Below are 14729 nucleotides of genomic sequence, written 5' to 3' on the forward strand. Positions count from 1 at the left end.
CCTCCCTCTCTGCCCCCTCCCACTCACACTCTGTCTCTCTTTTTCTCAAAAATAAATAAACATGATTTGCACTTTCCTGATTAAAAAAAAAGAAAAAGATAATGACTAGTGCATAGTGATGGAACCTTTCCTAACCTCCTGATAAACTAAAATTACCATTCATTGTGTGTTCATTAATTGATGCTCCGTTTTCCTGAGGTATCTCAGGGAGGAAAAGAAAACTTCAAAATCTTAAGTTTTGTGCTCTTCCTATCTTCCATACAATTTTACTAACACTAAATTCCATCTTTTGAGCATTTCATGATAGGGCCATTTCTTAGTTGCTTAGGAGAAAATAATTATGGTTCTTATAGGCAATTGCAGTTTTCTTTACAGAATAAAGTAATTATTATTCTTATTTTGTCTTGGCCTTTAAAAATACTAGTATTGTAAGTGTCTCATAGTTTAGATACTTTGAGCATAGCATAAATGTAAATACAAAGATTTCCTAAAAGTGCTGTTGTATAAATCTTTCTTCGTAATTATTATCGTATAATTTACAGAGTAAAAAAAGAATCTCCAGACTTTTTGCCTTATTTCAGGGAACACAGGGGAATATCATTTAAAGTACTGTAGACATAGACCTAAAAGTTGCTTAAGGCTGTGACTACTCAGTCTTGACAGAGTCTGTTTATTTTATTTATGTAAAAAAATTTGTTTAATGTTTGTTTAGTTTTGAGAGAGAGCACATGAGCAGGGGAGGGGCAGAGAGAGAGAGAGAGAGAGAGAGAGAGAGAGAGAGAGAGAGACACACAGAATCTGAAGCAGGCTTTAGGCTCCGAGCTGTCAGCACAGAGCCCGACGCGGGGCTCGAACTCACGGACTGCGAGATCATGACCTGAGCTAAAGTCGGACACTCAATCCACTGAGCCACCCAGGCACCCCATGTCTGTTTATTTTTTATTTGTTTATTCTTTTGACACTGTTTAAAAACAGATAACCTTGAATGGTTTTTTAAAAAGTAATACAAAAAATGATTTCCATTTTCATTCATATTTGCATTAAATTTTATGAGTTTTAGATTGATTGTGAGCATTTGGTGTTATGCTTGTATTTAGGATCTTAAATTTAGATCATCCAGCTATTTTGTTTGGTGCTTTCTAGAATAATATTTTTGAAGTATTTTATTTTGTGTTATTTGTTTGTTTGTTTCTTTGTTTTTGAGAGAAAGAGAGTTCCAGCAGAGGAGGGCAGAAGGAGAGAGAGAAAATCTCAAGCAGGCTCCATGCTGGGCACGGTGCCTGACACAGGGCTTGATCTCATAACAGAGATCATGATCTGAGCCCAAGTCAAGAGTTGGACCCTTACCCAACTGAGCCACCCAGGCGCCCCAATTTTAAAGTATTTTAACAATAACATAAAATATAATTGAAAATAACTTAAGAGAAGGATAACTCACCAATGTTCTTACTGTCATAGTACAACTAGTTTTATTTGTATTCATTTCTTTGTACTGTCAAAATGTGAATATGCTTTTAGTGAGTATATATTGTATTTTGTTATTTTATTTTTTATTTAAGTTTATACAGTATAGGCTTGTACACAGTGTAGGCTTGATGATGGTTTCAAAGTAAGAAAATAAGGGCGCCTGATGGTTCAGTTGGTTAAACCTCTGACTCTTGATTTCCACTCAGGTCATGATTGCAGGGTTGTGGGAGCAAGCACCATGTCAGGCTCCATGCTGAGCTTGCTTAAGATTGAATCCTGCTTAAGATTCTCTCTCTCTCTCTCTCTCTCTCTCTCTCTCTCTCTCCCCCCCCTCCCTCCTTCCCTCCCCCCCCCTCCCTTTGCCCCTCACCTCCACTCTCTCTCTCCCTCTGAAATAAAAATTTTTTAAATGTAGGGAGAGACTTGGGAGACATTCCATCCATCACTTCCTTTCCAGTTTTGCAGAAGAGTAAGACAAGATCCCGAATAAATGAAGTCAGTGGAAGTGAGCATATGATAGTAATAGTTTTTATATTTATGGTCTTGGTTTCTGTAGATCTGTTTATACATACATTGAGACCTCTTGGATTAAGTGAAAAATAGGTTAAAATAACAGTTTAGTGAAGTATCTACTGATTAATTATAGCCTGATGGTTCTGTGGACAAAAGGTTTTTCCTAGAGTTGGTATGCTCCTTCTCCCAATATACGATTTTTCTTCAAAATAGAGGTGTTCATTAGTACAGTGTTCATAAATCTGTGTTTGTTTTTGTCTCCTTCATTATAGGTTCATGTCAGGGCTGGCCTTTTTCATGGTACCGAACTCCTGTGTAAAACCATCGTAAGCTCAGAGATATCAGGGAAAAATGATCACATTTGGAATGAACCACTGGAATTTGATATAAATATTTGTGACCTGCCACGAATGGCTCGATTATGTTTTGCTATTTATGCAGTTTTGGATAAAGTGAAAACGAAAAAATCGACTAAAACTATTAATCCCTCTAAATATCAGACCATCCGGAAATCTGGGAAAGTGGTAATTATGCACTACTGAAAAATTTTTATAATGAAATGATTTTAAGACTCTTTGAAATAATTGAGTAATATAAGTGAAATTTTATCATATAACTTTGGTCCATAAGAAGTGATTTTAAAAAGACAATAAATATCCATTTTTATATTCTGTTTATTTATTTTCTCTTCTGGCAGATTTGTTTTAGCAAATGTCCTACTGTAAGTGTTCTATTATAAATATTATACTTTTAAGAAGAGAGAGGTGTGGGGTGCCTGGGTGGCTCAGTCACTTAAGCGTCCGACTTCGGCTCAGGTCATGATCTCACAGTTTGTGAGTTTGAGCCCCACGTCGGGCTCTGTGCTCACAGCACAGAACTTGCTTTAGATTCTCTGTCCCCCTCTCTCTGCCCCTTCCTCACTCATTCCCCCCCTTTCAAAATAAATAAACTTAAAAAGATACAGATAAAAATGAATGAAAAGATCTAAAAAATTATATGTCCACAGTCCCTTAACTAAAATTCTAGGTGCCACATATACTTGAACACTCAGAATTTTTTGAATTTTAGAAAGATTACACAACACACTTCACTCAACACACCCTGTGGGATCTGGAGCACAAATCTGTAATCAAACACATCAGTATCCAACAGTGAAATCTGTGACTATTCATACTGAATGAGACAAATGAAGAGTATCAGTTAAGTTCATGCCATTTCTGACCATGTTTTACTGTCAAGTGAAATTTTTTTTTTTTAAGGTTTATTTTTGAGAGAAAGAGAGCGCTTGCGTGCGCGTGTGAGTGGGGAGGGGCAGCGAGAGGGGACAGAGGATCCAAAGCAGGCTACACACTGACATCAGCAAGCTTGATGTGGGGCTGGAACTCATGAACCTCGAGATCATGCCCTGAGCCGAAGTCAGATGGATGCTCAACCGACTGAGCCACTTAGGTGCCCTGCACTGTCAAATGAGTTATGGACAAACCTTTAGTTTTTGGAGTTTGTTAGATTTTGAGGTTGTGGAAAAGGGATGGTGTACCTGTTCTGATATTCTCATCTTCCGTTTCCTGTTTTTAGTCAGGTCTTTTTCATTTTCTTATAAGTTTAGAAGGCATGGAGGCATGAATTGTATACTTGTTTTAAAAAACTGGTTACTATATTTATGTATGTGTATTTGTATCCTTTATTTTTTACTGTGAGAATGCAAGGCTTTTCTTGTGGCTATTACCATATAGTTAAAAAAAATAAATTTTAGGATGTAAAAGTCACAGAAGAGTTATTTCCTCCGTGTTTTTTCTTCCACTGGTACAGAATTTTACTAAAAGCTTTTGACTATTTATGAGTATTTTTGATAAATTGTGACCAAGTTAATTGGTCTAGATACCTGTGTAAGTCTGTGAGCTTGGCACTTCCTTTTTAGAAATATTAATAAATTCTACAATACCAGAATACATTGCCTTCTCCTACGTAAGATTTACTTAGGCTTAAAGCTCTTAAAACATACAGCCTGACATTATATCATGCATATTTTCTTGAATCATTAAAAATTCCTTATCACTTGCAATGTTTATACATTAAATACTGTTTTTTGGATATGTTATTTTATCATGAGACATTAATTGGCTTTCAGAGTTTTCTTGAACCACTGTAAAGATCTTGAACATTTTTCCATGTATATCTTGTTTTATTTTGGATGATTTTTTGGAAATCATCGGGAACTCTAGCAATTTCTAGAACTAAATTTTTGAAACAAAGGGCATGTACACATTTACATGCTAAAGTTCATTTTCAGCGTATTTATGCAATGGTATCTTTTTCAACAGCATTATCCTGTAGCATGGGTAAATACAATGGTTTTTGACTTTAAAGGACAGTTGAGATCTGGAGACATAATATTGCACAGCTGGTCTTCATTTCCTGGTAAGATTTATATCCTAATCCTTAAATAGTAACTTTTGGCATGTGGACTAGTTACTGTTTCTTTATGACTCACTATTCTTTTAGTTTAGTAAAGAAACCTTCATTTCATATCTTTATTATTCTTTCTAAAACAGATTCCCACAGATGGTTTTAATATGTTTAAAAAGTGATTTATATCTGAATATATTTGTTATCTTAATGAATATGTTGTTGTTTTAAACATTTTATTTTTGCAGGCTTTGGAGAAATTGTCCTAAAAAACAATGTCTTATAACAACCTTTGTTGCGCCTAGTTGTACTAAATTTACTGCACTAATAGAAGGCACATCCACTAATATGGGAGGAATAGTAAAAATACAATAAGTGTTTAGTTGGCTTTAACCCGAAATTTGAGCTATAATTTGTCTGTATTTCTTAAATATTATGCAGAGCACCCCAATAAGGTAGATAGTTTTATCTCCATTTTACAGATGAGAAAAGTGAACCTCAGAGATGATAAGTTGGTCAGTCGTACATAATTGGCTCAAAACCAGGGTTTATACAAAAGATTGCTTGACTCTTTCCATTATTCCATATTGCTTTTTTTTGAATGTTGGAAGTTTTTAGTGTAAGCTTTGCATTGTAATAGTGGTTTTCTTTTTTTCCCCTGCCTTCATAGCTCATTAATACAGTTAATAAAATTGTGAACTTACGTGCATTTTAAAATTATTTTGTGGGTGACAGACGTTTGAAAATATTCATTTATTAGTAGTTGCCATCTGAGAAACTGGTTTTGGATAATCAGTTCCTCACAGACGTATTTAAAACTCCTCATATTCTAATATTTTATGTGTATATATATTCTTTAATTTCTGCTCTTTCCTACATATACTTGTAATAGTTTTTATTAATCATGTTATTCCCAAAATATAGAATAGTAGGCATTTATGCATTTCTTAAGAGAAACTGTGAGTGTCATAACAGTAAAAGTTATGCATTTCAGCAGTTATACTTCTTTCAAAACCTTAATTTAGATTCACACATGTTCTCCAGAATCACCAAGCAACTTGACTCGTATTTTTAGCAGAATTGATGATTTTGGACAGTATTAACTTGGCATACCATGAACCTGACTTCATCTCTAACAAAACATAACATGAAAAATAATAAATGAACACATTTTCTCTGCATGTATCAACTCTAGAATTGTCGCTTTATCCCTGTAGGAGGGAGGCTGAAATACAAATAGTCTTTTTTTTTTTTTTCCAAATAATCTATTATCTAGAGTCCCTAGGTCATCACTATAGGGTATATAATCACATTTCTGGTTGCTTTTATATCTTTCCCGATTTCTTCATGTATACACTAGGAAATATTCTATTTTTTTTCCATTCTGAAAGAAAGTAGCATTTTCTGTGCAGTGTTCTGCTCTTGCCCTTTTAACCTTATGTATCTATCTAGAGTGCTGCTGATGCTTTTTAAAGTAGACTTATCTTTTGATAATTTAAGCAAGTGTTACAATGAATAACCTTGCTTATGTGTAGGTATTTGTGTAAGATTTCCTAGAGATGGGTTTATTGTGTTAAAGAATATATACATTTGTTATTGTACACCTGAAACTGATAAATCACTCTATGTTAACTAACTCGAATTAAAATAAAAACTTTAAAAAAAATAAAAACTTGGAATTTTAAAATAAAAAAGTAAATACATTTGTAAGTTTGATGAATAATCACAAATTGCTCTCCAGTAGAGACTGTACCAATTCATACTCTCTATAATGTATTAGAGTGCCTTTTTGTAACCCCTTTTAAGCAAGGTTACCTCTATATGTTTGGGACTGATAAGAATACTAAAATGGTACATTTTACTTTAGATAGATTGCATGTTATGGGACAAGGAAGTATAATGCTACCATAAGTATAAGATTTTAATTTGCTGAGAAATCTGATTTAGAAGTGTATAAATGATGAGAATTGCTTCCTTCTATGAAATTTGACGATATTAAACATGAGCAAAGAATTGATCAGGACCTGAAACTTGCAAATACTTTGTGAAGATTTTCTAGCATTGGTAAATAATTCGAGTGTGCATAGTATCTGGATATTAGGCCTGGACACAATGGATTTTTATCTTTTGTTTCCTTAGGAGAGAACAACTGCTAAAAATCAGTGTAAGGAAGGACATACTAGTTTGCAGACGGGAGACTTGAGGATGTACTGCTAATTCTGTTCTCTTATCTTGAGTTTAATGTCTTTTTAATAGTTTATCTGTGAAATGAAAGTTATATGAACTCCGGGGTTTTATGAGAGCATTGAAATGTAAGATGCCTATGCACAAGTCTGTGAATGGACCATTTTAGAGTGTGGGAGCAGTGCCTTGAAGAAAGAAGCAGTTTATAGCAGTACCACTTGAATGGAGTATTGCAGAGACTACTGGAGAGGTGTTTAACTGTATCAGCAGTTATGGAATGATCTAGGAACATAAATAGCATTAGGTTTGTTCAAAAGAATGTCATTGATGACCCTCAGAAATAACAGTTTGGGTACTGTGGTGACCACAGAAAATAAGAAATCCCTATATGTGATGAAGTTAGGAAAATTTTTTGGTCACGTTATTTTGATGGGAAGCAATTCCAATTAAGTCTTTTTCAAGATTGAGAATTCTTACCAAATTTGAAGGAAGATGTGAGGTACGTATTAATTTTTGTAAACTTTCTCATTTTAGAGATGTATGTAAACGTATTCAACTCTTGTGTCAAGTATTAACAGAAAATTAGAGGCTTACTGATAAAATTATCTGACAAATTCCTTAGGTAACATACTTTAAAAATAATTTTCATGGTTGAAATCTATTAAGAATTTTAGTTTAGTTTCAAAAACATTTTTTAAGAATCAAAATTATTTGCATATTTTAGATGAACTTGAAGAAATGTTGAATCCAATGGGAACTGTTCAGACAAATCCATATACAGAAAATGCAACAGCTTTGCATATCAAATTCCCAGAGAATAAAAAACAACCTTATTATTATCCTCCCTTTGATAAGGTAAGCTAATTATTTTAAAGGCCACTATGTATGAAAATCATTGAATTGTTAGTTCTTGGCTCTACATGTTTATAATGAAACTTTACGAAAACTTTTTCTTTCCAAACGTCACATATGTTGTCAGCTTGATTCAGTGGAAAGACCACTGAGCATGGAGCCAGCTAACTCTTACTTAGTCTTGGCTTCATCACTGACCAGGTGGAACATAGTATCTCTGGAAGTCAGGTTTCTCATTTATAAAATGAGGAAATTATAATGGTTCTCTGAGGTTCTTTTCAATTGAAAACGGCTGTAAATGCATTCATATGTAAATCTGAGCATGTGAAACGTCCTTAAAGCTTGCCCAGCATATTCAGGGATTAAAGACATATTCACTGCTTGTTGTTAGAATTGGTATTCAAAGAACAGATAATTTATGTTGAATATTACTATCAGGAAGACTTCCTAAGGTACTGTTATTTATGTAGAATCTATACCAAGGACTTCCATTTCTAAACACATTTCCTTAGTATACAAACTGCTTATCTTGGCAATCTGGAGGGTATCTCGTGGATTTGAAAATGGGGCTTTGCTAATTTATATTCTAAGAGAGCTAAGTTGTCATATGTTTTATCTTCAGGCTTGGCATCATTGCTTCACGTGTGATTGATGCTGATTTTTATGAGAAAATCTTGAAGCAAATTCTCAGAGAATAACTAATTTATTTTATTTCCTTAATCTATGTGAGAATAAACTTCCCTTAAAAATTGATAATATACCGGTCAGCTAAGCATTCGACTCATGATTTTGGCTCAGGTCATGATCTCACGGTTTATACGTTAGAGCCTCACATCGGTCTCTGTGCTGACAGTGAAGAGCCTGCTTGGGATCCTCTCTGTCTCTCCCTCTCTCTCCCCCTCCCCTGCTCATGTTCTCTCTCTCTCTGTTTTTCAAAAGAAATAAAAATTTTAAATAAATACATTTGATATCACACTAAATAATATTCAAATCAATTGTATTTTAAAATCCAGCACTACCAGACCTGTATAGAATAGATTTCTAAAGTAGTATGTAAATTAAACTTGTTACCTAATGTTTCTTCTTTACTCTCATTTTAATTGAACTTCATCGACATAAGAAGCAACTTTTCGGGGCACCGAGGTAGCTCAGTTGGTTAAGCATCTGACTGTTGGTTTCAGCTCAGGTCATGATCTCATGGTCCATTCAAGCCCCACATCTGTCAGTGCAGAGCCGGCTTGCAATTCTCTCACTCCATCTCTCTCTACCCCTCACCCGCTTATGCTGTTTCTCTCTCAAAATAAATAAATAAATGTAAAAAAAAAATAAGCCTTTTTATTTCAAATTCTTCTAAAGTATTTTCTTGATTAGTAATAATAGGGGTTATTACAGCAGAAATCTCAAATCTCAGATATGTCAAGAACCATAGACCTTAGTGTTCATTGAGTAGAAAAAGGTATTTTGACTCCTCTTTGCATTCATGCCTTGGCTTTATTCCTTAGAATAGCAATTTAACCAGAAGGCATAGCTACTTGTGTTACATTTAATAGTATAAGCTACAACTATTTTTGTGTTGTTATAGTGTGAGTTCAACAATTATAGTTTCTTTTGGATGAAATGGGGGGAGAAGCAAAGTAGGAGGAGAGAATCCCAAGCAGACTCTGAGCGCTCAGCACTCAGCTGGGTGCAGGACTCAATCCAACAAACCATGAGATCATCACCTGAGCCAAAATTAAGAGCCAGATACTGAACCGACTGAGCCACCTAGGTGCTCCAAAATGGGGTGCATTTTATTATTATTTTTTAAAGTAATTAATTTTTTAAATTTACATCCAAGTTAGCATATAGTGCAACAATGATTTCAGGAGTAGATTCCTTAGTGCCCTTACCCATTTAGCCCTTCCCCCCCTCCCACAATCCCTCCAGTAACCCTCTGTTTGTTCTCCATATTTAAGAGTCTCTTCTGTTTTGTCCCCCTCCCTGTTTTTATATTATTTGTGCTTCCCTTCCCTTATGTTCATCTGTTTTGTCTATTCATGTCCTCATATGAGTGAAGTCATATGATATTTGTCTTTCTCTGGCTAATTTCACTTAGCGTAATACTCTCTAGTTCTATCCACGTAGTTGCAAATGGCAAGATTACATTCTTTTTGATTGCCGAGTAATACTCCATTGTATATATATAAAATGTGGTGCATTTTGAAGCATTTTTACAAATAGAACATCCTCTGCAAATTTAAATAGTTTTCACCTGCTATTTCAAGAGAGGTCCAGTTTTTAAAAAACAAAAAAATATTGCTTACGTCACTAAACTTTTTGCTTTTGTAATCTCTTAGTCTGTCTTTGAAGATGAATTTGAGATAGAGGGTTTTTCTTTAAATATGTATAAATATGTTTATAATTATTGGGTTTTTTTAATTGTACAATTTATATGCGATCATTTAAAATATCAGTTAATACAGATAGAAAAGGTGAAAGTTCCCTGTGTTCTTTTTATTTAATAGTTTTTGTTGTGATCACTTGTGTACCTTTTGCTTTTCAAGTCAATTTTATGGTTATTGATTAATGACTGTAATCTCATTTTGTTTTTATAACAACCCTATGAAATAGGATAAGAGTTATCACTGCACTTTACATTTGAGGATACAGTTAAATTATTCATTTAGGATTATATAACTCAGTATCAGGATATAAATCTTCAGATTCTTTAACCACTGATTTTTCCCGTCTTTTCAAGAATCAGAGTCTCTTTAAAGGGCACCTGGGTGGCTCAGTTGGTTAACCATCAGACTCTTGATTTTGGCTCAGGTCATGATCTCACAGTTCATGGGTTTGAGCTCTGTGCTGACAATGCAGAGCCTGCTTGGCATTTTACCTCTTTTTCTCTCTGCCCCTACCTCATTCTCTCTCTCTCTCTCTCAAAATAAATAAACTTAAAAAAAAGAATCAGAGCCCATTTAGAACTTAATGAATTCAAACGGCTGTCTCTTGTTACTCTACTTTTGTTACGTTAATTCAGAAAAACAGTGACAAAAACTTACTATTTATTTAGTAACTCTTGTATACCTTTGCATTTTCTTAAGCAGAAAATATTTACCTGTATTTAAAATTCTTTCATATGCATATGCAAGCCATTGCTTATTTTGTCTAGAGACAATGCTAGTGCACCCTAGGAGTCACAGTCCCTTATAATAATACCCTTGATACCCAGTTGTCAAGAGTTTAAAGATTGGGATGGGGGGGGGTGCCTGGGTGGCTCAGTCAGTTGAGTGTCCAGCTTAGGCTCAGGTCATGATCTAATGGTTGGTGAGTTCCAGCCCCATATTGGGCTTGCCGCTGTCAGTGTGCAGCCTGCTTTTGATCCTCTGTCCCCCTCTGTCTCTACCCCTCCCTGCTCGCATTCTGTCTCTCAAAAATAAATAAAAATATTTTCTAAAAAGATTTAAAAAAAAGTTCGAAGATTGGGAATCACTGTATAATACCATTTTGCATTTAAAATTCATGTTTACATTATAAAGCATAGAAATGCCAGACCATATGTTGTTTCTTTTAGTCTAAGTACAATTATAATCATTTACAATTAAAATTTTCCAAATATAAGAGCCAAAATTTAATTTTAAAAGTTTTTTTTTTAACAGATAATCGAGAAGGCAGCTGAGATTGCAAGCAGTGACAGTGCTAATGTATCAGTAAGTATCAAGGTTTTAAAAGGACCCTTTCTCCTTATTAGTTACTTTCATCTCATTTATGGTAATGAGCTTATAGATGACCATACTCTTATGGAAGAATAGCCTGAGAATGTATGTGAGTATGTACATACTATGTTTTTTGTTGAATGGCAGCTGTTTGTAGGTGGTCTGTGTTCAGTGGTAAACCCTTTTCTGATATAAGCACAGGTTTAGCAGCTCGTCTTTTTTATTGTATTGTATTGTATATACTGTATGTATATACTATATGTATATATGTGTGTGTATATATATACACGTATATATATATACGTGTATATATATATATATATACATACATATATACATACATATATATATACATACATATATACATACATATATATATGTATATATACGTATATATATACACACACATATATACATATAGTATATATATATATATATATATATATATATATATATATATATATAGGCTCCATGCTCAACATAGGGCTTGAACTCACCAGTGTGAGATCACGAGTTGCATGCACTACTGACTGAACCAGCCAAGCACCCCCAGCAGCTAGTCTTTAAGGGATGTTATGCCACCTCATAGATTGACAATACTGTCTTTTTGAATAGTATTCAGTTGAATGAAGAGACTGTAATTTTATTTATCTCATGTAACAGCATATATAATCAGGCCAGGATTTACAGTGCTGGGGAGCCAGTTTCTTCCATCTTGGTGCTCTGTCATGTTAGTGTGTACTTTCTGTCTCAAGTTTAATACTGGTGCTTCAGTTTCTTGTGTATTATGGTGCAGCCAGCAAGGAATAGGGAAAGCAAGAGTAGAGGCCGTACCCATTCTTTTTGAAGATATCATTTATATGCCTCATTGCTGCTCACATCTCATTAATCAGGACTTCCTCACATGGCCATACCTAACCACAAGTGAGGCTGGGAAATGTAGTCGTAGGCTGGGCAGTCATGTGCTTGGCCAGAAAAAGATTCTAGTTAATAAAGGATGAAGAGCAGAATGCATACAGAGGAATAAACAGTAATTTCTCCCACACATACCTATTGTTTGTACCCAAAAACTACAAAGTAGATTACTTTGTTTAGTTTACACCATATGCAATTTTTCTACCACCTGTACTTTTTAGTTTAATTTTTTTACTCTTAAGATCATTTAAGACTTTGCTGAGTCTGACCTAATGTTCTCTTACCATGTTGTCTGTTTACAGTTTTTATGTGTCTTCAGTATAAGGCCATTCTACATAGAATGGTTAATTATATAGAGGCCAGAAGACAAAATGGAGAGAGTGTATGTTTTTTTCATTTACACAGAATCAAAGCTCTATTTAATGTTGGCTAGTTGGAGAAATGTCTGGCTCAGGGTGTCTTCTGCTTTGCCATTAAGAGTTTTCAAAAATATCCGTAGTCCTGCAGTACAAGTCATCTACTACCATAAATACTTTGAGAGCACTTCTTTTTAATGACACAAAAGAAGCGCAAGTATACGCTTATCAGCTTGCCATGCAATTATGGGCAGACCTTGGGGATACTATGGGTTCTGTTCCAGACCACTGCAATAAAGGGAATATCACAATAAAGTGAGTCATGAATTTTTTGGCTTCCTACTGCATATAAAAGTTATGTTTACACTGTACTGTAATCTTACATGTGCTACAGCATTACACCTAAAACACAATGTACATACCTTAATTTAAAAACACTTTTTGTTAAAAAGTGCTAATCATTACCTGAGCTTTCAGCAAGTTGTAATCTGTTTGGTGGTGGAAGTTCTTGCCTTGATGTTGATGACTTCTGACTGATCAGGGTGGAAGTTGCTGAAGGTGGGGGTAACTGTGGCAGTTCTTAAAATAAGACCACAATGAAGTTTGCTGCATTAATTGACTCTTCTTCCTTTTAGGAACGATTTCTCTGCAGCATGCAATCTGCTTAATAGCATTTTACCCACAGTAGAACTTGTTTCAAAATTAGAGTCCATCCTTTCAATCCCTGTTGCTGCTTTATCAACTAAGTTTATGTCATATTCTAAATCCTTTGCTGTCATTTCAACAGACTTCACAGCATCTTTACCAGTGGTAGATTCTATCTCAAGAAACCACTTTCTTTGGGGCACCTGGGTGGTTTGGTTGGCTAAGCATCCGACTTTGGCTCAGGTCATGATCTCACAGTCGTGAGTCTGAGCCCCGCGTCGGGCTCTGTGCTCACGGCTCATAGCCTCCAGCCTGCTTCGGATTCTGTGTCTCCCCCTCTCGCTGCCCCCTCCCCCCCCCCCGCCTCAAAAATGAATAAACCTAACACTTTCTTTGCTGATCCATAAGAAACAAGTCCTCATCTGTTCACGTTTTATCATGAGATTGCATCATGTCTGTCACATATTCAGGCTTCACTTCTGGTTCTCTTGCTGTTTTTACCACATCTGCAGTTACTTCCTCCCCTGAAGTCTTGAAACACTCAAAGTCATCCATGATGGTTGGAATCAACTTCTTCCAAACTCCTTGTTAATGTTGATATTTTGACCTCTTTCATGAATGATGAATGTTCTTAATGGCATCTAGAATGGTGAATCCTTTCCAGAATGTTTTCAATTTACTTTGTCCACATCCATCAGAGGAATCACTGTGGCAACTTTGACCTCACAAAATGTATTTCTTAGATAATAAGGCTTGAAAGTTGAAATTACTCCTTAATCTATGGATTGCAGGGTGGATATTGTGTTAGCTGGCATGAAACAACATCAGTGTAATTGTACATCTCCATCAGAACCCTTAGATGACCAGGTGCATTGTCAGTACTAAAGTTTTGAAAAGAATCTTTTTTTCTGACCAGTAGGTCTCAACAGTGAGCATAACATATTCAGTAAACCATGTTGTAAACAGATGTGCTGTCATCAGGCTTTGTTGTTCCATTTATTATAGAGCACAGGCAGAGTAGATTTAGCATAATTCTTAAGGGCCATCCGATTTTGGAATGGTCATTTAGCACTGGCTTCAACTTAAAGTCACCGGCTGTGTGAGCCCTAACAAGAGAGTCTGCCTGTCCTTTGAAGCTTTGAAGCCAGACATTGACTTCTCCTCTGTAGCTGTGAAAGTCTTAAATAGCATTTCCTTCTAATATAAATATGTTTCGTGCACATTAAAAAGCTGTTGTTTAGTGTAGCCACCTTCATTAATTATGTTAGCTAGATCTCTGGACAACTTCCTGTGGCTTCTATATCAACACTTGTTTCTCCTTGAACCTTTATGTTATAGCGATGGCTTCTTCCTTTCATGCCCCCTCATACCCATATCCCCCCCCATTGGGAAGTGGGGGAAAGCCACACTCATTTTTTTGATGTGCTTATAGCAAAGTGTATTTGCTTTGATTTATTCTAGTCAGTAATCACTGTTATATCATAATATGTATATGGTTTTTGAAAAATCCACATGTAAAGAAAAAGAGAATATGAATGTTAGTGTTAGTTGCTTTCCACCATTATCTTACTTTAGTTCAAACATTTGAACAGGTGTATAAGATCGCCATTTACCCTATACAGTGTAAGTTTTCATTACTGATTATTTTGGGTTTTGCAAAAGAATGTAAGATTCTGTGTTTTCTTTGGGCTTCCTG

General features: G+C 35.1%; 1 protein-coding gene across 9 annotated transcripts in view; it reads left to right on the forward strand.

The window, feature by feature from the left end:
- The window catches only part of PIK3CB (phosphatidylinositol-4,5-bisphosphate 3-kinase catalytic subunit beta), a 171086-nt gene that overhangs the window by 109429 nt on the left and 46928 nt on the right, over positions 1-14729 (forward strand). For all 9 annotated transcript variants that reach the window (XM_049628744.1, XM_049628747.1, XM_049628748.1 and 6 more), the window contains 4 exons: positions 2253-2504; positions 4302-4398; positions 7295-7425; positions 11061-11111. In XM_049628744.1, the coding sequence (XP_049484701.1) occupies positions 2253-2504; positions 4302-4398; positions 7295-7425; positions 11061-11111 (531 nt within the window). The remainder of the gene's footprint in view (positions 1-2252; positions 2505-4301; positions 4399-7294; positions 7426-11060; positions 11112-14729) is intronic.

Source organism: Panthera uncia, chromosome C2, assembly GCF_023721935.1.
Source record: "Panthera uncia isolate 11264 chromosome C2, Puncia_PCG_1.0, whole genome shotgun sequence".
Classification (NCBI taxonomy): domain Eukaryota; kingdom Metazoa; phylum Chordata; class Mammalia; order Carnivora; family Felidae; genus Panthera; species Panthera uncia.